Consider the following 23,452-nt stretch of genomic DNA (forward strand, 5'->3'; position numbering starts at 1 on the left):
AGGCTATTGAGACTAGTAAGTTTCTTCAATTTGATAAATATTAGAACCTTATTGTGTAAGAAACATAGGGGGAACGGAATCCGACGGCAAAAAAACAGCTGTCGGAATCCGTTCCCCCACACCCATTATGAGAGGTGTTGATGTAATGACTTAAAAAATGCTGATTCTATTTTGTGTGTGGATGGAGCTTAACTTGCATCAGTTTAAAGAATATATTTTTTGCCTTTTATTATGATAGGAAAGTATAGTATCAAGAAAGTTCGACGACCCTGGACTTGAACTCGGGTTGCCCAAAGCTAAAAAAATATTGTCAGGGTACTGACAACTAGGCTATTGAGACTAGTAACTTCCTTCAATTTGATAAATATTAGAACCTTATTGTGTAAGAAACATAGGGGGAACGGAATCCGACGGCAAATAGTTCAGCTGTCGAAATCCGTTCCCCCACTCCCATTATGAGAGGTGTTGATGTAATGACTTAAAAAATGCTGATTCTATTTTGTATGTGGATGGAGCTTAACTTGCAACAGTTTAAAGAATATATTTTTGCCTTTTATTATGATAGGAAAGTATAGTATCAAGAAAGTTCGATGACCCGGGACTTGAACTCGGGTCGCCCCAAAGCTAAAAAAAAATATTGTCAGGGGACTGACCACTAGGCTACTGAGGCTTGCAAAATGCTACAATTCAATAAATATTAGAACCTTATTGTGTAAGAAACATAGGGGGAACGGAATCCGACGGCAAAAAAACAGCTGTCGGAATCCGTTCCCCCACTCCCATTATGAGAGGTGTTGATGTAATGACTTAAAAAATGCTGATTCTATTTTGTGTGTGGATGGAGCTTAACTTGCATCAGTTTAAATATATTTGGTTATTTTGTGCATCTCTTCTAAATAACCAACAACTCATGAACATGAATATCTTGCTCTATGTTTAATCTGTTTTGGGTGATTGACAATTATGTGTTCACTGAATTGTTGAGATCACTGTGGATACAGAGCCTAATAAGCTTTTACCATTTCATACACTTTGGCTTCCTCCTTTTGTCACAGATTGTACCTTTGTTGGGGATTAAATGGTCCAAACATGGACCCTCTGACAGTTGGAAACATATTTGTACCTTTTTTACCACTAAATGGTACATATTAGTACCCTAAGGTCTAACTATGACCCATTGAGGGTACAACTTCTGTTCACAAATGTACCCCAACCGTACCCTTTTTTCTGACAGTGTATCCTTCATTAGCCATCTGTTTTCTCCCACAAAAGCTAATGATTTCTCTGTGATTTCTCTGGAACTGGAGTAAAAAATCAGCCCAAGATTCACAAAGCATAAACCATGAGTATGGTAACTTTTTTGTGAACTTTTTTTTTTTAATTATGAAATTTAAAGTCTGAGGCTTCTAACATAATGTAATGGACAGTTTATAAGTAAACACATATGGAAATATAAAGAAGACAGTCATGTGAAAAAAGGGAGAAAGGAAATTTGGATTGGCTATAACAACGGCCATGTTTAAAAATGTATTTTAAAGATCTGTCCACTGTCCTTGACACCATGCATCAAAGGGACAAAAAACCTTAGATTTCTCACGGTTTGAGTAAAAGTCTAACCAGGGAAATGTGCAGCAAAATAGCTATTAGCTATATAGAGCATCTGCTGCTCACACTTTTAAGCAACAATGCTATTCTATATTGTGCCTGGCAAAAAAAAAAAAAAACTTTCTGACAAGTACGGCAATATATGAGCTTAAAATGTCTGATTAAATATTTCAAAATTCTTCGATAGTCAATAAGAATCTCTGGTGACAAACACTTTGAATGGTTTAGCTGCCACATGTTGATTCAGTTGAACTTTCCCATGTCATGTTTATCTAAAGTCACCACCGGTTTGTACATATTTTGAAATATTATGGAAAATAAGGTTACCATCAGCTAAGATTTCACAGTTTATATATTTTTTTATAATCAAGGGGAAATAATATAGTTACATGGGGAAATTAAGCAATGCCCACTTTCAATTAAATGTGAATTTAAATTGAAACTTTTTACTTTTCACAATGAAAACTTTCCACTGCAGTACTGTCCACTCAGTCTTCTCTAATGAGTTTGTAAAATGAGATCGCTCATTTTACAAATTTCCTGAATTTGATCACATTTAAAAAAAATAATAAAAGAGCCTTCTGCACCACAATGTAATGTCTCCTAATTTAGCAAATGAAACAAATTTAACATTAAGATAGCCTATGTTAAATAACATTTATCATTATATTTAACATTATAACATGGCCAATTTTTAAACCCTTGGTTTTGCATGTTAGTTTCCAAAGATAAGTAATATAATAATGGTAACACTTTACAATAAGGTTCATTAGTTAACAAGTTAATGTATTAACTATAATGAACTAACAATGAGCAATACATTTGTTCCTATATTAGTTAATCTTTGTTAATGTTAGTTACAGCTGTTCATTGTTGTTTGTTCATGTTAGTTTACAGTATGTTAACAAATAACCTTTGATTTTAATAATGTATTTGTATTTAATATGTTGAAATTAATGTTAACTAAGATTAATAAATGCTGTAGTATTGTTCATTCTTAGTTCATGTCAACTAATTTAGTTCACTAATGTTAACTAATGAACCTTATTGTAAAGTGTTACCATAATAATTGTACAACATCAGTCAAAATTCAGTCAAAACTGTTTTATGAAAAAAAGAGATGAAATAAAAAAGTGAAACATTATATGTCCTTAGCACCTAAGTCTTGTCAAAACATTTTTCTTAAAGTAGCACATGATAAGCACTATTTATAACTCATGACACATTTTCTGAACATATTTGTTACAAGTTGTTACTAATATGCAACCAAATTTCCCCTTTATAAATAACCGCTGCAAAGGATTCCTTTTAATTGTGATGAAATGATAGAAATGATTTGCAATAATATGTTCTAGAAAGACAATCTGAATTATGTTGAAGCACATGCTGGAGTCACACACTGATTGCTATTAAAGGCTTACATAATGAACCAACATGTATGTATGTCCTTGAAAATTATCTCGAGCTGTGAGTAGACAGAGTATAAAAGGTGGGTCTTAACAGTATGGGAACACACACTCAGCAGTCTCAACATGAAGGCTCTCATTTTTCTGGCTCTGTTCGCTGTGGCTTGTAAGTAAAGGGGCATGAAAGATTTAGATTGGCATTAATACAGATCTATTAAGGGTTTTTAGGGTCTCTCTAAACAGAAATCATCATGTAAAATATAATCCATTTTTAATTTAATTCCGTATGGTTACAGCTCTCTTTATTAATATTGGTAAAATGTATGTATGAAACAATGAAACCTTATGTTTTCCCAGATGCCGCTCCTCTGGATGAGGATGACAAGATTGTTGGCGGATATGAGTGCACTAAGAATGGTGTTCCATACCAGGTTTCCCTGAACAGTGGCTACCACTTTTGCGGTGGCTCTCTGATCAGCAACCTCTGGGTTGTGTCTGCTGCTCACTGCTACAAGTCGTAAGTGAAAGTCCTTTTTTTTTTTTTTTTGCATGTGCATAATATATATATAGGGGAGACTGGACTGGAGCTTGTACATGGGGAAGTTGTTACAATAATTATATCTCAGTAGGTTTGACTCAAAAGTCCAATTGCACAAAAACTTTGTCTTTGGATTTGAATCTGAAATGATTCGTAATTTTTTACGATTTCTATAGTGTAGTAAGTTATGTTACTTTTAACATTTTAGCTTTGTAATGAATTATTTTGTGCTAATTTTTTTTTCCTTTTTAAATTTAACAGAAAGCAACTAAATAACCAATGTAATGACAAATTTCTACTTGCTATGCCATTATTTAAAAAAAAAGAAGAAATTAAGTATGCATTTAATTGATCAAAAGTAACAGTAAAGACAGTGATAATGTTACAAAATATTTCTATTTTAAATAAATGCTGTTTAATTTAACTTACTATTCTTTAAAGAATCCTGAAAAAAATTCCACAAAAAAAATATGGAGTTTTTAAATTGTTTTCAAATTGATAATAATAATAAGAAATGTTTCTTGAGCACCAAATCAGCATATTAAATGATTTCTGAAGGATCATGTGACTCTGAAGACTGGAGTAATGATGCTGAAATTTCAGCTTTCGCATCACAGGAATAAATCACATTTAAAAAAAAATATATATATATTAAAATAGAAAACTGTTTTAAACTGTAATCAGTCTTCTGAAATAAAATTTCATAGTAGTACTGTTTTTACTATATTTTGGATCAAATTAATTCAGCCTTAGTGAGCTCATGATACTTCTTTCAAAAAACATCTTACGACCCCAAACTTTTGAATGGCAGTGCTCAATCTACTCATAGTGTGACAATATGCCCTGCTATGGGGTAGAAATTTCCATCAGCTTACTGTAGTCAAGATTCTACCATATGCGTCTATACAGAAATTACTTTTCAAAAATAAATATCTCCTATAAGAGGCACATAAGGGATAAATCATTAGTAATCACTTAAATTTCAGCCAACAAAGTGCACACTTTCTTAGGTTCAATAAAAAATAAGTTGTAGAAGTGAGTTTAACATTTAATGCTTTCTGTATAAACCAATAATCACTTACTTGTCTCTATTCTCAGACGCGTCCAGGTGCGTCTGGGTGAGCACAACATTGACACCACTGAGGGCACCGAGCAGTTCATCAACTCCGCTAAGGTCATCAGACACCCCAGTTACAACAGCAATACTCTGGACAATGACGTCATGCTGATCAAGCTGAGCAGTGCCGCCACTCTGAACAGCTACGTTAAGACCGTTGCTCTGCCTTCAAGCTGTGCTTCAGCTGGTACCAGCTGCCTGATCTCTGGATGGGGAAACACGAGCGCCAGTGGAAGTGCGTGCCACTAAATTAATATGGAATGAAACTTCCTGCGTAAATCTTTTAGCCATTTTAAAATAACCCATTAATGCAAATTAACCAAGTGGGGACTTGATGTTTTCTCAGGCAACTACCCCAGCCGTCTGATGTGCCTGAACGCTCCTATCTTGAGTGACAGCACCTGCAAAAATGCCTACCCTGGTCAGATCTCCTCCAACATGTTCTGCGCTGGCTTCATGGAGGGAGGCAAGGACTCCTGCCAGGTACGATCAATGCTAAAGTTTTGATGTCAAGCTAACAGATATATAAAAATACTTTTTGCAGCAATTATTGACTTCTCTGAAACGCTTCTGTATCGCAGGGTGACTCTGGCGGCCCAGTGGTGTGCAACAACCAGCTGCAGGGTGTTGTGTCCTGGGGTTACGGGTGTGCCCAGAGGAACAAGCCTGGTGTCTATGCCAAAGTCTGCAACTTCACCACCTGGATCAGAAACACCATGAACTCCAACTAAGCTACCATGGATTTTCAAGGCCATAATCATGGCATGTTGCAATATCATTTTGGCAAACTAAAATAAACATCTGAAAACAAACATTAAAGAATTTTCTTTGTATTATTTATATTATAATTTAGCTAAGTTTTGAGATGTCTGTATTTTCACAGATTGAGTTCCACGACAGATGGTAATATGGTAATATACGAAAAACATTGTAGCTTATACACACTACCGTTCACAATTTTAAGGTCAGCAAGTTGTGAAAAAAAAAGAAAAAAAAAAGGACGTGTATGATGAACTTACATAAAAATTCCAGCACTCTTTATCAATTAAACGAACATGAGAGTTGAGGTCTGGGTTGTCATGTAGGCCTATAGCCTAATAACTTTTATTCAGTTCTACATATTGTCATTTCCATCACAACAGACATATAAACAAATCGATGTGAAGATGCAAACGTAACACCCGATACCATGATTGACCAGCAGACCTGTGAAACCTTCAGTGAGTTTGATTGCTCTGAAATCCATCCCTGAAACAAACACAATTTCAGTGACTTCTCCAATAATGAATCCCAGTGTCATTACCACATGAGATTCCTGACCAGGAATAACTGCCTCTAATTGCTACATTCTAAAGCGTTTAGATTAATTGTTCGTAGTAAGCACTTTAATTTGATTGACTTGTGCTAATGCATATTCAACACAATGAGCAACAAAGAGTCTCAGCTCTTCTTCATAGTGTCAAACAGGATCCACTGTTTTGCAGAAAAGAATAGACAGGCAGTTCAAAAGTTTGGGGTCAGTAAGATAAAAATAAATAAATAAAAATAAAAAAATTGTTAGAAGTCTCAAAAAATTATTTGATCAAAATACAGTAGAAACAATATTTTGAAATATGTTTACTAATTACAGTTACTGTTTTATATTGTAATATATTTTAAAGTGTAATTTATTCCTACATTCAGTGTCACATGATCCTTGAGAAATCATTAATATGCTGATTTAGTTGATGCTTAAAGGGATAGTTCACCTAAAAATGAAAATCCCAAAAAACCCGTAGGATTGATGTTTATATGCGAGTATAGAAGCCTAAATTCATAATATAAAGTGATCGTGTCTCTTCAGAAAATTTTGGCTAAAATTCGTTCAATTCATATGGATTAGTTTTAAAATCTCTTTAAGAACTTTTTTAAAGTGTCAAAGTAGTAGTTGTGTAACTGTCAATGGAGGGACAGAAAGCTCTCAGATTTCATCAAAAAGATCTTCATTTGTGTTCCGAAGTCTTACGGGTTTGGAACGGCATGAGGTTGAGTAATTACTGACAGAATTTGAATTTTTGGGTGAACTAACCCTTTAAGAAACATTCCTTATTATCAATGCTGAAAACCGTTGTGCTGCTTAATATTTTTTGTGAAAATGTGATTTATTTTTCAGGATTCTTTGATGAATAGAAAGTGCAAAAGAACAGCATTTATTTGAAATTGAAAGACTTTTACAAAAGATTTCTATTTAACGCATGCTTCCAGAATAAATGTATTCACGTCTCAAAAAAAATTAAAAAATTAAAATTAAGAACCCCAAACCTGTATGGTAGTGTATATACTAAGACAATATCTAAAGACATTTGACTTCTAATCATTTTCATTAACTAAGACTGTAATGCTTGGAATTAATGTTTGGCTCTTGTGAGACTGAGAATCACTTTACAAAGTGTTTGTTCCCTAATTCATTAATGCCTACATTCATTAAATATTAATCAGTTAAAGGAATTAAGACATTAGGCCATTTACATTGAAATAGACCCACTCCATCAAAAGTTTAATTTACGAGTATGTGTTTATATAGCATCTCATAGTATGTCCAACTACTTCTTGAGGACACTGTACAGTAGGTACCAAACTTGTAAAAATAGCAGATGTACCATACCATCATAACTTTTTGCCCTGTTTATTAGGATAAAATAATCAATTTAATTCATTCAATACTCTACATGCTCAAACTCTGAAACAGTGGCCACACTTGTGAATTATCATTAATTTCACAGATATAACTTACAAAACGGAACAAGACAAGTGCCACAGAAAGGCTGGCACTGGTGTTTCAGCTACACAGACGCTTTGCAAAACGAGTATGAAGCATGAGTCCCTCTAGTTTTAAGGGGCGTGTCTGCTGTGAGATGTACACGCCCACTGCTATGATTGGCTTAAACCTTTGCATATGAAATAAGTATTAATTGTGTAACTCTCTCGAAAACTTTTACTACGTTTTTACTATTACAGCTATCGAGATTAATTAATCATGAAAAGTGTTGATTATAGTATTAGATCTTTTTTTAGATATACTCTACATTATATTTAGATCTCTACTCTACTTCATCATAACTAACAGTGCAAACAAGATGTAAATAAGAGATTCATTGTGCAGTGTAGACGGCGTCATTAATTATAATGGGAGTTTTGGCGGGAGTCCAGAACTCAGTCACTGATAAACTCGCGCTGTGTGATTGACATCTCCAGCGCTTTCTGTATATAATTATCACAATTTAAATAACAGATTATGTTTGTGCTACTTAGAGAAACGATGTGAAGTTAACCATTTATTCATTGGCTCGATTTACTGACGCATAAACAGAAATAAACGATTTTGAGACAAATAACATCTGACTGAACATAAATCATTACATATCAGAAATCACTGATTGCAGATCAGGCATTAGAATTAACCCTGTTACTTACATGTTGGTGCATTACTGTCTGTTTGCAAAGCTTGCGCCGAAATTACGACTGATTTACCAAAGAATCCACAGTGAAATGTACCGTACAAACAAATAATGCTGAGATATTCACATAGTTGAAAATAAATGACCTGCATTCCTATCATACATAGGTAATGTTATTTTTAGTCTAGTGATAATCATTTATCGCTCTTCTCATCTCACTAACGCGCCAAAAGATTTGATGATGTAGAAGTAGGCATTGATCTGATTCTGCAGAGGCGGTCTTTAGTCACACTATTATGTCATAAATGTGCCAAAATCTGAAAAGTCATTTTCAGAGCTTGGTTTCAATAAAAGATGTTTTTTGGACTAACAAGGAAGTTTTAAGTTCTGAAACGTATAGAATGCTTTTTATTGTACAGTGACCTCTTACATGTCAATTCATAACCCCTTTAATGAAGTGTTGAAATGCATTTACCACGCTACAGGAATGGTCAAGCAAGTAATACCAGCAATAATTGCATACAAACTTTCAGTAAATCTCATTTGTAAAGGGCTTGCAAGTACATACCTTACATTAAAAATCACCGCTGGTGAAAAACCCCACTCTAGGGATCACACATAGTATTACTGAGAGTACTTGCAGTAAAAGTGCTGTAACGTCAATACGTCTTTTTTTTATTCTTCTCTTTTCTTACAGAATGAGTGAACAGTCTTTGGTCAAAAATAAAAAAAACCTTTAGAACAACAATTCAATGCTTCCTCCTTATTCAAAGCAACAAACTTAAAATCAAAGACCAATCTGATTGGCTGTAGAGTGAAGGTAACGTCAGTGAAAATGACCCATGGCTTCAGCGGCTTTCACCCGCACGAGAGGATCTGGATCCTGCAGCAGCATCACCAGACCTGGAGAGGGGAAAAAATAACTTAGTCCATTAATCAAAGAAAAATTATAGTTTCATTGAACATACAAGTCAGGTGATAACCAACCAAGAGCATGGTGCATTTACTGTATTTAAGAGTTTCAACAGCAATACATTCTACAATGCACTACCAGACAACATCATTATTAAAATAGAAGCAAAAATAATAGATTCCTTAGGTGCCAAGAAACAGCAAATGTAGCACAATAACAAGGATGTGCTGTCTTTCCTTAAATATTTCTCTTGACTGCAGATATTATTATAGAACTGCTGTACCTACCCTTGGTCACTGACCCCATATTCATATGGGAGAAATGCTCATCAGGAAGGTTTCCAAGCAAAAACCCTAAAAATTCACAAAACACGGTTACAAAACCATCACAAAATAATAGTAGAAAACAAATATAGAAATACTAGAAAGTTATTTTAAATATTGTATTGCAATATTAAAGTTAAAAACAACTATTTAATGAAGCATAAATATTTGCAATACTAAACAAAATAATACTAATAATAATACTAATAATAAAAAAGTTTTTACCAATGAACATGGCAGCACCGCCTCTGATCTCAGACCAGTTACTCTTGAAGAACTGAATGACTGTGATGTGGTAGAAGTTCAGCATGCCTGGGAAATCCTGGATCTTTGCGAACACACATCATGATTGGGGTTTTTTTTGGACAAAATTATCAGTAACAATCAGTAATAATCTGTTCAGGCCCGTTCACACCAAAGACAATAACTTTAACGATAAATATAGTTTTGAAAAAATCTTTCTAAATTTAAAAGGATAGCAGAGTCCCCGCTTCAACTATAACAATAATGGCACAGAGGAACAATATCATAGGAAACACTTTCACAATGTTCGCAAAAAAAAAATCCAGCTGATGGATGATGAAAAAAAAAAAACATTAACAGCCAATCAGAATCCTTTCTGCTTTAAAAAGCTCGAGCATTTAAAGCAGCAGACAACCAAAATGTAGCACATGCTTGTAATAAACAGAACGATATTGTGTGTTGGTGTGGACGCTAATGTAGTTATTGTTATAGTTATTGCTCTCAGTGTGAACTGGACTTTAGTCTCCGTATTATAAACTAAAACTGCTGACAACATTAAAAACATCAAGTATATCCAAGAAGAATACAAATATACATGCAAATGTGGCATAGCACAGTGATTATAATAACAGTAATCTTTGTAAAAGGGAATCAGTCAACTCATTAGCATGCAGAGAGAGATGAACAGAATGTACTGTGCAGTTATTCTATGCGTGTACTTATAATTAAGTTTTGGTTCTTGCCATACTAGGTATTTGGTGAGGTCATTAATGAACTCTCCATAGTGCAGACCCTTCTCCTCAAGAAGATGATTCTGGAACATGGCAGAGATCTGTTCTGAGCCTACAACTGGAGCGCACACGCGCATGGCATACTTACATGCCTAGGGGAACAAAGACACACACACACACACACACACACACACACACACACACACACACACACATAAACACAATCATGCAATATTTCCATTATTATTATTTTTGCATAATCATTTTTAACTAAATTTCAATATTTATACCCATTATAAGCAATCATTGTAGGAGTGTGTGCAGACTAAACACTGACCTTGACCACTTGAGGGTTGGGATCATTGAGGTGCAACAACAAGCTGACCAGAACATTGTGGATCTGGTCTTTAAAGATGGGCTCACCTGAGCCGAACTTTGACAGGTTTCCCAGGAGCATGATGGAAGCACATCGGATCTCATCGTTCTCCTGACAGAACATGACAAAAGATCTTTCGAGTAAACCAAAACACTGTACTCTAACAGCCTGCATTTACCAAGAATAACCAAGAATTTACTTGAGAAAAGTCAAATGTTTTAGGACCTATTTGTACCAAGATTTTATCAAGAAAACGGTCAGTCAATATAGGTGTTAACCCTTTAGAAAATGTTGATTGTCAACTTCAGAAAGTCATACAAAAGTTAATATTTATTTTCTTTTTATTTAATTGTTTGAAACTTGTACAACCATGCTACCAAAATCAAGGACATGTGTACATACAGTTTAAAGCTGATATTTAAATAGACAACATTTATAAATTTTTCTTGATACAGTATGGGAACAGTATGCAGTCGAAACCATAATTTGTGTTAACCTCAAATTTGTGTGCAAGAGCTCATAATAATATTTTTTATTATTATCTATTTATTAATTTAATTGTTTTTATTATTTTCCTGCCATGCAGTAGAAAAGGTTCCAAATGTGGAACACACGCACAATATTTTTGGTAATTATTTTACGTAACATAAATAGTTGTGGAAACATTGGACTTGTGCTTTTTTATGTTTTTTAAAAAAGTAGAGACACCAAAGAAACTGTTTTATCGGTAATCAAACTGATATTATTATTTTTTAAATTAGAATAAATAAAATGTTTACAGCTTCATAATTGTGATTTACATATTCTGTGCCTTCTCTCAAAACTCACATTCTCCAGAAAGGGTTTTATCTTCATGAAGATGTAAACCACAAGCAGTTGGACATTCTTTTGGTCCAGGTAAAGCAATATCTTGGACATTCCTGACATGGCCTCCAGTGTGATGAGTTTCCCTGGATCATCCTTCTCTTCCATTCCTGAACTCATGGCTGCTAAAAGCTCCTTTGCGTACTTATTCACCTGAATGAGAAAAAAAAAAGTTTAGCAATGTATAATCACACACTTAACTGACTGATTTTGTTACCAAGCTTTTGAAAGTAATGACATAACTTCATTTGACGACAGAGAGAATAAAAAAATCAGAGCAGAACAATGGAGGGCGTGGGGAACATGGGGGACTTTTTGGCAGCAGTTGTTAGGTAAAATCTTTTCATAATTGTTGCATAAACAAGTTGCCATGTATCTCACACTGTTGCCAAGAAACATTGCCTAAAAAATCAATTAGAATTTTCATCCAATTAGTGTTTTCAGATGTCAAGCAGAGCTTCTGTACCTTCTCAGGTGAGCCCACAGCAATGTTCCCCAGGCCTCGGACCGCCAGCATCCGGACAGTACCGCAGGTGTCAGTAATTCTTTCCATCATGTTGTTCATCAACATGTCCAAAATCATCAGTTCAGTCACTACATGGTGGTTCAGCAGCTAGAAGGAGTAAACAAATAAATCTTGACATTTGAATCTAGCAACATCTGAAAATATAATATAAAAACATGCACTTAGTACGCTTGTTTATGTAACGCTGGTCAATTTAAGTCATATTGGACTTAAAGGGGTGAATACAAGAACAGGCCAAAGTTTAGTTTACAGAATGTAAAATTAGCCTGTAATTATTATTATTAATATTGAAAACAGTTGTGCTACTTAATATTTTGTGTGTAGAAACATTAAGGATTCATTGATGAATAGAAAGTTTAAAAAACAGCACTGATTTGAAACAGAAATCTTTTGTAACAATGTAATTTCCTGTAACTTTTGATCAATTTAATGCATCTTTGCTGAATATAAGTATTCAATTCTAAAAAATAAAATAAAATAAAATTCATACTGACCCCAAACTTTCGAACAGTAGTTTAAAATAAACTACTGTTCAAATAAAATAAAAAACAAACACTGACCAATCTGTGGTTTTGTAAAATAATTAGTCTTTAGCTATTCATTGTTACTAAGCTTTGAATTTATCTGTTAAAAAACTTAAAATCACATAAATCGAAATGTTCTCACCTCAGAGAAGAAGGCTGTGACTGTGATCCTCTGGCACTCGTAAATATTACAGAGAGAAGGACACAGACTCTCCACAATTGTGGGGAGTCTTGGACCAGCATGCTTTGCCATTGCTCTGATAGAAAGAATAGCTTTTTCAAAATCTAGTATTGTAGAAGACCACATTTAATCTTACCACAATGAGACAGAAAACAGCGTGTTAATTCAAACAATTATTTATTACTCTGAACTTGCCAATTTCCACAAAAACTTAGCATGAGACAACAGCTTGAAATCGACATGTAGCACTGTCAAAATGTTGTAATTGAACACATCCTGTGTCTTCAAGAACAGTTCTATGGTTATAAACATCTCCTTTAACATAGCAGAACAACAAACAGTCCAAGAGAACTGGTGTATGATGGAGGACAGGTGTGTGCACCTGGAGAGCAGAGTGACTCCTGTTGTGTGCTGCTGCGGGTCCTTCATCTTGTCCCAAGCTCCCTCCTGATCTAATGGTTTCACGACAGCGTCTAGCTGAGCTCGACCCAGCAGGATCCGCAGGGCCTCCACTGCCACCCTGAACACACACAGCAAAGAGAAACACAGATGTCTTATTAACTCCATATCAAATCCTGAGCTGCATCCGTATCTGCATGAGCAGTTACCTTCAATTCACCATCCGTCCCAAAACGAAACCTCCTAAGCGATTGATTTGAAACCCCTTTTTAGACAGCATGACAGTATGTTGCTAAGCTAAACAACAAATAAGCACATCTATTTGGTGTATTTGTTTGGTGCATTTTTAACTACATGGTGCTATTTTATTCTTCAAATGGGCAAAAAGCTTCTTTTTTTTGTATAATGACCACTACACTGTATATTTGACTAATAAAAACTAACAACCATTTTCCTAACCTCTGAACTCATAGCACTCCATGATCTCATTCTTCTCACATTAAACAAATATGAACCCTTTTCACGGACTGTGATAACGTGTTTCCACAGTTATCAACATTGCAAATCTAGTGAAGTTTTTCATATTTAAAAAAAGAAAGAAAAAGTAATACACTTATAATTTGTGTTATATTGCTTTGGCAGTTAATGACAAAAAATTAATTAACGCTGCTGCGAGGCTGAGGGGGTGATCTTAATTAAGAGGAAAGTATATTAATGAATAAATTATCATTGACATTAAAATACTGAAAAAACCCTCCAATCTCTATTTAAATTATTTTGAAAAGAAACACAAAATCAAGAACTGCAAGTTCTTGAAATGTCTGGAATCATAGTTAATTTGGTATATATCAATATTCCCAGTTTCTGTAAATACCCAAAAAGATTAAAAACAAGTAGCTTTCTCACAATTACAACAGTCAAAAAGTTTGAGAACCACTGTGTTCACAGTGTAACTCTGAATAAGCACAATAGCACAAAATTGCATATGTATGCCACTCACCCGCACACATCAAAATAAGCCACATTGTTTTTGTTGGTTGTTTTGCGGTCTGAAATGATGCTGTTGCTGTTGAGATCTTTAGGCAGCTGAACTCCCACGCTAGAACCCAAACGCAAAAGCAGAGCGCTGAAGAGCTTTGGAAACAGATACGCCACGGCGTCAGCTGACTGACCATTCAGCATCATCTCACGAAGGGCACATGTCATCTAGAAAACATGGAATAAAAATCAATAACTATAAATGATCAAACAGGACACTGCACTGACAAACAGACTACCGTTTAAAAGTTTGAGGGTAGCTTTCTTTTTCTTTTCTTTTTTAAGAAATTCCCTTAAAAAGTGAAAATAAAAGAAATTGATAAGATTACAAAAGATTTAGATTTCAAATAAAACATGTTCTTTTAAATGTTCTATTCATCAAAGATTTCAACAAAAATATTTAGCAGTACAACTGTTTCAACTTTGCCATCACAGGAATAAATTACATTTTAAAATATATCAAAATAGAAAAAAGTTGTTAAATTGTAATATTTCACAATATTACTCTTTTAATGTATAGTTGATCAAATAAATACAGTCTTGTTGAGCAAAAGAGATGTTCAAAAACATTTTTTTTTAATTCACTGACACCAAACTTTTCAATGGTAGTGAAAGCCATATAATAAATAAAAGGAATAAAAGCAGTTTAACAGCATTTCCTAACTAATGCAACAGTAAAGAATCAAGCTATTAAATCACATCCACTAGTATTTGTTTCAACAAGCAATGACTGTCAATAACATTGCCAAACACTTGACATGTCAGGATGGGAAGTATGAAGCTCACAGTAAAATCCCTACATCCTGCTTCACAAGGATTGTGTTTGCTTTGTTGTGATTTTGTTGCGTCATGCAGCATTTATCTTTCAGTAAATACAGAAACATTACTTGACTCTGCATAATTGACAGATTATGTCTAGTTAGCATTATGTGTTTTAAAAGCCAAATGACACAAATATTAAAACTTACAGCCAATGGTTGGCTTGTGGCAACTTTGGTCAAACCAGGTCTTAACATGGACTCCTTCTTATCTACATAGGGAACCATAACACTGAGCTTCTCGATAATCATCTCCATGATTTGCAGGGCCAAAGTGCTGTCTGCTCCTAGAGCCATCCACATCTCACAGCTCCAGCTGGAGAAAACACACAATGACACACACACACACACACACACCAAGCACATCATTATTATGCTTGAGCATCATGGAGCACATGCCAGACAATGAATGCCATGCACATAAACAACACACACAATAATCACCTGTCGTATGGTAGTGGGTAGGCGACGAGCGTGTTGACCACTGTCTGAAGGTGCTGTGTAGCGAGGATGAGGATGGACTGACCGATGGCCACCTTCACCTGCTCTTCACCAATCACCTGCAGCCGGTTGTGCAACACCTCCAACATCTCTGGCACCTGACAAAGAGTCAAGACACAAGAAGTGAATTTTGGGAGTGTTATAGAAAATACTTTTCAACTAATTTTCTGTTACCATTTACTAATCATTTCAAGCAGCGAAACTACAGATTGAAATTTAAGTTTTTATTCACTAAAAATACACTATTGCCTTTTGCCAAGGGCATGATAGAAGTTTTGTCCAATTTGAGAATTAATTTTTCTTTAAGTTTCAATATTTCAATGAATTAGTTGATTTAGTTCAAAAACCAGTCTGAATGATTAGCTGGAGAGTTCAATAATGACATAAATTGCATAAAATGCATGTTACTGCATACAAACGCTTGTAGCTGTATAAACTACCTATTTTGCTACAATAAATATTACAGTTAATTAGTGAATAGTTTTTTTTAAAACAAATTATTTATATAAATTGTCAGTTTACAACAAACCAGTTCATTCAAATAAATAGGATGATACATAGAGATGATATTTATTACATCAGTTTGCTTGTCCGTGTCCAATATATACTGATCATGTAACATTTGCCGGCAGTAAAAGAAAAAAATTGAATTCCCAAAATCCGATGAAAGTGTAATGTACCAGATCCTGCAGGCCAGCACCTCTGTTCTTCAGCAAGGTGTTGAGGATCACGCTGGATGCTCTGGAACAGTTGGACTGAGAGTCCACCAAACCATCAAACAGCATAAATAACAGGGTGCTCAACTGCTGCTGGGGCAAACGCTTACTGATGATCTAAAACACAAGAGACAGGGGGTGAAGAGTGAGAAAAAGAGCATCAGTGCTTTAGGAGAACATTACATTGAGGTAATTTACCTTGGTTAGCTCAGAGCAGGTTTGGTACAAGACTGAATGGTCAGGATTGCTTAGCTTCTCACGAACATCTAAAAGACCCTCAACTGAATCGTCTTTGTAGTCCAGTGAAAAGCCTGTCAAACAGAGAAAAATGGAAGAGGCAAGATACTTTTCTAAGTATTTCCAGAACAAGATAACAGTGTAAACAAGTTCATATTGACACACTGTCAATCTGAAGCCCACCCTGGGTCAGACAAAACAGAGTTGTGCTATAAAAATATAAAAAAGCCAGTACCTTCATAGCGCAGCTGAATGTACATTAGACTATAGACGCAGTCTATGGCTGCCCGCCGCACCTCAGGGTTTGGGTCTGTGCACCGTGGGGCCAGACGCCCCACAAGAGCTCCCAGATTATGGAATGTCACTAGATTCTGAGAGAGAGAGAGAGAGAGAGAGGGATTAGCACTGAGCATGAGATCTAATAAGATTATAACTACAGTAAAAAAAAAATCCTAAAGCACATGTTTCATTAATCAGTGCCTTGAGGAAGCCAAAATAATTTATCCTGCTTAACATTTTAGCTTGGGCTGAATAAAACTAATATGTACTTAAAGTGAATGCTTTGTATTTAAAGGATGTGAGAGGTTTGTCTTAAACAAACCAATTCACAGTGTTCAGGGTAACGATCTACAAATAACCAGAATACTTTTTTCATGCAACACATAAAATAGCACTTTACTTGCTAAATTTATCATCATAATTTCAGAGTTACTTCAAACAAATACGCTTCAAAATAATGACTAATAAATAAATATCTGTAATCTATAACATCTAAATATCTTTTGATTATATGATATGATTACTTTTTATTTATATAATTTACTAATAAAACCCTCTTCCTCTAGAATGTTGGTGTAACAAGTATTGAAAAAGTTGTTTTAGTATGTTTGAGCATGATGGGAATTGTAACATGAAGAAACATTTCCCAACACTAGCAATTCAAATTGAAATTGCTAAAAATTGCTAAAACTGACCCTATCAGTAATTACTCTCTCTCTCACACACACGCTATATATATATACTGTAAACACACATCATATATAGTATACTGTATACACATATACGTATTTTTTATAGTATACTGTTTACACATATACGTATTTTTTATAGTATACTGTTTACACATATACGTATTTTATATATATATAGAAGACTTCAGATGCAAAAGCCTCTAAGTGCCATCTGAAATTTTCTTCTAAAATAAGCATTTTTATCAAGCTTGTATATTTAAGTTCAGTAATTTCACTTTAATGACAATTAATATGTCATTTTCATTGCCATTAAAGTGAAATTACTGAACATTAACATACAAGCTTGATAAAAATGATAATTCTAGAAGAACATTTCAGATGGCACTTAGAGGCTTTTGCATCTGAAGTCTTCATATATATACACACACACACACACACACACACACATCTATGATGTCCTTTACCTTCACATTGAGTTGGTCCAGATAAAAATGCAGTAACTCTGCCATGGTCTTTGCTGCTCTCTCCCGCTCATATTCTTTTCCTGAGCTTAGCCAGCTCTCAATATGCTGAGAAAAAGCAAAAGCACTCAATACATTGGTTCAGACAAAGAGACTACAAAATGGCAAGTGACTTTTATAGTAACTACTTCACCTTGAAAACAGACTGCAGACCATCAGGACTCAAATCTCTGGCTAACACATTCTTCAGCAATTCAAGAAGAGCGTTAAAAGTATCTGAATATAAGGCCTGAGGGGAAAAGAATTGTAATGAAAAACAAACTCTATGTTTAAAGCATGCATGAGACAAAAGAGACACTCTCCCAGGGATGCGTATGTACTGTACATGCATATTTTATTCTGACCTCTCTTTGCTGTGGATCCAGGGCTTCTTCATCTTTAGCTTTGTCCGGAGTGTCCACAGTAGGAAGCCCATAAACACCAGTCAAACATATTTTTAACAAGTCAAAGTTTTCATTTTCTGATAAAGGAGGATCTAAGTTTCTGAAAGCTTGAGTCAAGTTCTTGATAGATTGTGGCACTGTTTAATTAAGCATCACGATGGACAAACATGTTTAGCATATATTTACAAAGACAAACTTTTTAAAAATAGCGCAGATGAACATTAGAAAGATTTAAAATGGTAGGATACATGAGGTTGGCACATGTGGTCATAACTAGATAGCGAACAGGGGTCCGCATGACATCTGCTGGTTCAGCTTTGATGAAATCCTGCAGGAACATAAAAGACAAATGCTAAATAGGTATATCATACTCTGAAACTGATCTGAGATTTACAAAATAACATTTCATTTTATGCCACATTCATCTCCTAGATTTTGCCCAATGGAAATTAAATCTTCCTTATACTGAAAGTACATTGAAAACATACTGTATATTAAAAACTGAATTAAAAACCTCTCACCATCATAACACCCATCAGCTCTTGTTTGCGGGAGAACAGGAAGCCCTGTTTACGGACACTGTTGCTGATGGCCTTGGCAATGAGTCCAACACTATGAATGAGACTGAGCTTCATAGTCATGTCCTATGAAATGAACACATACACACACACACACACACACACACACACACACACACACACACACACACACACACACACACACACACAGAAAGAGATGAAAACACACTCAAACTGTGATTTATGGAAAAAAGCATATGTCAATCAAACAGAGCAGGCAAATCAAGACCTGGAATTAGAAAAGTATGTCCAGGTCAAAGTTGCACCCAGCATGCTCATTTTAAATAAATAAATATACATGTTTTACTCATAACATTTACTTACTTGCACTTTAAACAGTGCAATAAGAGATGAAAATCAAAATGTGCGACAATTTAATTGTGATTCAATAGAAAAAGAGTTGAATGGATAAATCAAGCCACCTAGAATCCAGAAAACCATGTATCTAGACACTGTGACGCTTTAGTAAGACAAAGGTTATTATCAGGTTAGTGAGCTTTTTTTTTGACCTTCTCAAAAACCATGAATCTTTTACTTACAAGTGTAGTGTTAAAGTTTTAAAATGTCATCTTTATTTTATATCTAATTTACCAAAATACCTTTTTTAAAGATTTAGATGAAATACGAAGAGCTCTATATTTGCGGAAATTTTTTTTTTAAACTCAAGTCTCATAAAAAGAGTCATAAAGAGATAGCTTTTTGAGAGGGTCAAAAGGTTTTGATTGCAGCATCAAGACTGAAGAGAAAGTGAGTTAAAGTTTAAAGGTCAGAGGTGAGAGAAGGTCCTCATGATCTCTTTTCCCTTCACGGTACCTTGGTCTCTACTTTAATTCCCAGAACCTGTACAACAATAAAAGTAATGATCCAATGTAATTCACAAACATGAAAGATAATCCATTTTATTTAACAATAATCAGAACTTCATGATTGGGTAAACAATGGACTATCAGAATGATGAATTATGTGACCCTTCAGATACTTTAACTACATTGAGATATAAATCAAAATGTGTGTGTGTGTGTGTGTGTATATAAAGTTGTCCTAAGAAAAGAATGGGTATTGTTCAAAATTCATGTATAACTTTGATGAAAGGTTTTGAATGATCCACTTTAAATGTTGACTACTGTAGTATATACATAAAACATATAATTTTAATGAATTCAGTGAATAAACAAAGCAAAATTCTCCAAAAATCCCCATAAAGACTCACACGAACTCAACTTTGATATTCAATTTGGACTGGAGTGCAGAATGCTAACACAATGAGTTACACGGTTCCCTAAGAGTGAAATTATTTTAAATCGCACAATTACATTATGAATATGAATAAGATATTTTTCAGCACTCAAAGAGAATTAATGATCCTTATCATTAAAAATCGTTTAGATCAAACTGTCATAACTGCAGCCTCAAAAGCAGCCAACTGAATCTTGTCAACATATACTAGGACATTCAGAGGACTTATTTAGGAAAACACCTCACAGCAACAACACATTTTAATTTTTTTTTGCCTCACTGCTATAACAAACAATGAGAAATGATTAATGTATTATTCTGTTCAAACAAATGAGCTGTTCATCTAACATAATAGAGCTACAGAGGCATGAAAATTAAAGTTCTTCCAAAAATCTCAAAACAAACAACCAATGCAAATGCAAGTTGAGTCATCAATATTTTTGGTCCATTTTCCCAGAAGTTAACTATGACTATAAAACTGACTAATACCCCAAAACTCATAATAACATTTTAGAATTTAGAAATACCAGTTTACAAATACTTAGTAATACTACAATAAAACTGCTGTATTTTCGGGCCACAGAAAGTCATTTTACGCTGCAGACAAAAAAATATTATGGTGTTACAGTTGAGCCCTATGTGTTTTACCTTGGTGTTGAAGTTTTTCGAGATGTTTTGGAGAATGTCACTATCGATGCGAGTGAGGAGCTTATCTTCTGGGGCGTGCAACGCAACATAGCCGTAACACAAAATTAAAGTGCTTTTCATTTTCTCCACATCAACATCGTTTTTATCCTGAATGACAAGAAAAGTAACACAACAAGATACATCTGTGAAATACTAATATAATTATCCTTTTACTACCTAACTGTGCACTGTTAAATTTCACAATTATTATTATATTTTTTTTTTAAATGTTACAGCTTTTAACACCTGATTTGAAAAAAAAGAAGATATTTTTATTTTGTATTATGTGAGAAGCACAATGAAACTCGCCCTACTTTGAGAAGACCAAATATCCCTGAGGCTTTCCTGAAGGCGTCAGACTTCCCAAACTCCTCCAGTTTTTCCAGAGTGCCATCGAGATGGCTGCTGGCACACAGCCCGATTCCCATGGCAACACCCTGCAAACCAATGATTGCCTGTTACTACCATTATTCTTAATTAGCAGCTTTTAAATAACTGCAAAAACCCTTATATAACAAACTTCTAATCTATGATTAGAAATTATATGGGATCTATGTTCTCAATGATAACTGATAGCACAGCAGAATAATTACCTAAATTGGACTACTGTATGGACTACCGTATTTTCCAGAAGTCATGTTTTTTTTTTATCTTCTGATACATGCTGCAATTTATCTTCCAATATTCTATATAATGGAATTAACGTCAAGCACACAAAAGCGTTTATAATAAGTGTTGTTTTTAATGAATGCCACTTTAATTTATGTTTGTTTTATACTGTTCTGTTAAGAATACCATTAAATTGAAAGGATTTGTTGTGGAGTGAGGGGAACTAAAATACATATTTAGAATGTTTGCCAATGTTTCGTTTTATTTACAGATAGAATAATTAGCGACTAGCTTTAGACTTCTTTTCTAATATTTGGTTGAGCTTTAATAATTTTTGTGATAGTGTGGTAAAAGGGATGCATTAAGATATATAATTCCCCAGAGAGGGTTTAGTGTGCTGTCTGAACGTTGTTCTTGAGCAAACAGTTTGACTGTCAGCACATAAACTCTCTCTTAATTCAGAAGTCAGAAGTGATAGGTGCGTGGTGTACAAGCGCTGAGATCGGTGTACCGTTCTTTCGATTGCATCATTGTGGCGAGTGCTGATCAGGATCTCCTGCAGCTGTTTCTTGACCAACTCTTTATTATGGCACTGCTGGAGAATCACACCGACACACCTATACAAAAAACTCTGAAAAAAGAGAGAAAAAGAAGAGTTTGTCAAAAGAATGCAGAAAATTAAGTCAAATTCACATTTAAATAAATATTCCGTTGGGGGGAACTGCATGAGACATTCAATATGTAGGCTATACATCCAAACAAGCTGAGAACTATGTTCTTGAATTGCTGTTTTATACATATTTACTTTTACACAAAGCATTCAATGCATACCAAGAAACTGTCACTTGTTTAGCTCTTTCACGAATGATCACAACAGCTGTAATCACAATGATTAATTTTTGAACAAATTTTTTTTAATAATGACAATTAAAAATAGCTATTGGACGTGGACTGGTCCTTGTCAGGACCATTTTATACCATGAAGACGCACAGATGGATTTCTAAACTGACCTTCTCCTCCAGTGAGTTGTTGTAGTTGGGCAGGTATCGTGTGGCTTCTACTGCAAGCTGACCGGTCCACTGGCTGTTGTCAATGGCTGCCAGAGTTTTAGACAGGAGCTTCATCACAATCAGAAAGCAAAGTCTGATTAATCACCATCAATAACTTTGGCCATGTTCTCTTCTCTTATTCATATAGATTTCTTGATAACAGTTTTCTTAATATCGCAAGCTTTTCTTTTCAATAGTCATTTATGAGTTCATACACATTACTACAGACCTTAAGTAAACTTTCCTCCCACTTCTTTTTGTCCAGAGATTCTTCTGATGATTCTGGTTAGATAAACACAAAATTCAGTCAGAGATCCATTCAAACCACACTCTGGAAAAAGTCAAAGATAATGGGATACCCATTAGAAGTCTTTAAAGCTTCACCATGTAACTATCTTGGAAGAGTCGCGGAATGTGAAATAGGAGTTCTCATATTCAAACATAATTTTGGCTGTATCTTGGAAACATCTGGTTGTCTTGTGAGTCTCAAAGGACAGGTGGTTTTGGGAGGCACTTGAGATCATAGCAGATGATTCAAGAACCTCTCCTTCGACTAAAAACTGACGGAGCAAGACAGAGCGAACCTGTAAAGTTTACTGGCATAGGTGTAATTTGCGGGTGGGACAGTGGGACATGTCCCCACCACTTTTTGGTAGGGTCAATATTGTCCCCACCACTTTTTGAAACATCTCGTGGAACGGATGCATCCAAGGAAGTATCTATAGCTGACTACCAGAGTAGTAATTGCATTCATTTGTATTAAATAAGAGGTGATCTGGCGCCGGTGATGTGAAATCACAAAAAAAAGTGTACACAAACGTGTCCCTGCTCTTGATAAACAATAATTGATGAACATCTTTAGTTTCAATGTGAACATTTTTTTATAAAAATAAAATATACAAGGGCAGATTAGAACCCAAAACC

General features: G+C 34.8%; 2 protein-coding genes across 3 annotated transcripts in view; one reads left to right on the plus strand and one right to left on the minus strand.

The window, feature by feature from the left end:
• Nucleotides 1-3,120: 3,120 nt before the first annotated feature.
• Nucleotides 3,121-5,478, plus strand: LOC311306894 (trypsin-3-like). The gene is made up of 5 exons (XM_084435507.1): nucleotides 3,121-3,177; nucleotides 3,369-3,528; nucleotides 4,648-4,901; nucleotides 5,013-5,149; nucleotides 5,248-5,478. Exons 1-5 carry the CDS (start codon nucleotides 3,138-3,140, stop codon nucleotides 5,395-5,397), a joined length of 741 nt encoding a protein of 246 aa, XP_084291633.1. The 5' UTR covers nucleotides 3,121-3,137; the 3' UTR covers nucleotides 5,398-5,478.
• Nucleotides 5,479-8,481: 3,003 nt separating this feature from the next.
• mroh1 (maestro heat-like repeat family member 1) overlaps nucleotides 8,482-23,452 on the minus strand; it is a 32,063-nt gene continuing 17,092 nt past the window's right edge. The window contains exons 18-43 of one of the 2 annotated variants that reach the window (XM_084435502.1): nucleotides 22,758-22,810; nucleotides 22,490-22,597; nucleotides 21,990-22,109; nucleotides 21,184-21,306; nucleotides 20,831-20,977; nucleotides 19,760-19,786; nucleotides 18,890-19,012; nucleotides 18,617-18,696; nucleotides 18,330-18,468; nucleotides 18,119-18,214; nucleotides 17,929-18,033; nucleotides 16,729-16,864; nucleotides 16,455-16,567; nucleotides 16,221-16,373; nucleotides 15,484-15,638; nucleotides 15,190-15,355; nucleotides 14,184-14,389; nucleotides 13,167-13,304; nucleotides 12,746-12,860; nucleotides 12,020-12,166; nucleotides 11,518-11,706; nucleotides 10,651-10,800; nucleotides 10,331-10,465; nucleotides 9,565-9,667; nucleotides 9,304-9,369; nucleotides 8,482-9,006 (exon numbers count right to left, since the gene is read on the minus strand). In XM_084435502.1, the coding sequence (XP_084291628.1) occupies nucleotides 8,930-9,006; nucleotides 9,304-9,369; nucleotides 9,565-9,667; nucleotides 10,331-10,465; nucleotides 10,651-10,800; nucleotides 11,518-11,706; nucleotides 12,020-12,166; nucleotides 12,746-12,860; nucleotides 13,167-13,304; nucleotides 14,184-14,389; nucleotides 15,190-15,355; nucleotides 15,484-15,638; nucleotides 16,221-16,373; nucleotides 16,455-16,567; nucleotides 16,729-16,864; nucleotides 17,929-18,033; nucleotides 18,119-18,214; nucleotides 18,330-18,468; nucleotides 18,617-18,696; nucleotides 18,890-19,012; nucleotides 19,760-19,786; nucleotides 20,831-20,977; nucleotides 21,184-21,306; nucleotides 21,990-22,109; nucleotides 22,490-22,597; nucleotides 22,758-22,810 (3,170 nt within the window). In that variant the 3' untranslated portion in view covers nucleotides 8,482-8,929. The remainder of the gene's footprint in view (nucleotides 9,007-9,303; nucleotides 9,370-9,564; nucleotides 9,668-10,330; nucleotides 10,466-10,650; nucleotides 10,801-11,517; nucleotides 11,707-12,019; nucleotides 12,167-12,745; nucleotides 12,861-13,166; nucleotides 13,305-14,183; nucleotides 14,390-15,189; nucleotides 15,356-15,483; nucleotides 15,639-16,220; nucleotides 16,374-16,454; nucleotides 16,568-16,728; nucleotides 16,865-17,928; nucleotides 18,034-18,118; nucleotides 18,215-18,329; nucleotides 18,469-18,616; nucleotides 18,697-18,889; nucleotides 19,013-19,759; nucleotides 19,787-20,830; nucleotides 20,978-21,183; nucleotides 21,307-21,989; nucleotides 22,110-22,489; nucleotides 22,598-22,757; nucleotides 22,811-23,452) is intronic. The other variant, XM_084435503.1, reaches the window with a different exon arrangement.

Source organism: Rutilus rutilus (assembly GCF_951802725.1).
Source record: "Rutilus rutilus genome assembly, chromosome: 17".
In the NCBI taxonomy this organism is placed as follows: domain Eukaryota; kingdom Metazoa; phylum Chordata; class Actinopteri; order Cypriniformes; family Leuciscidae; genus Rutilus; species Rutilus rutilus.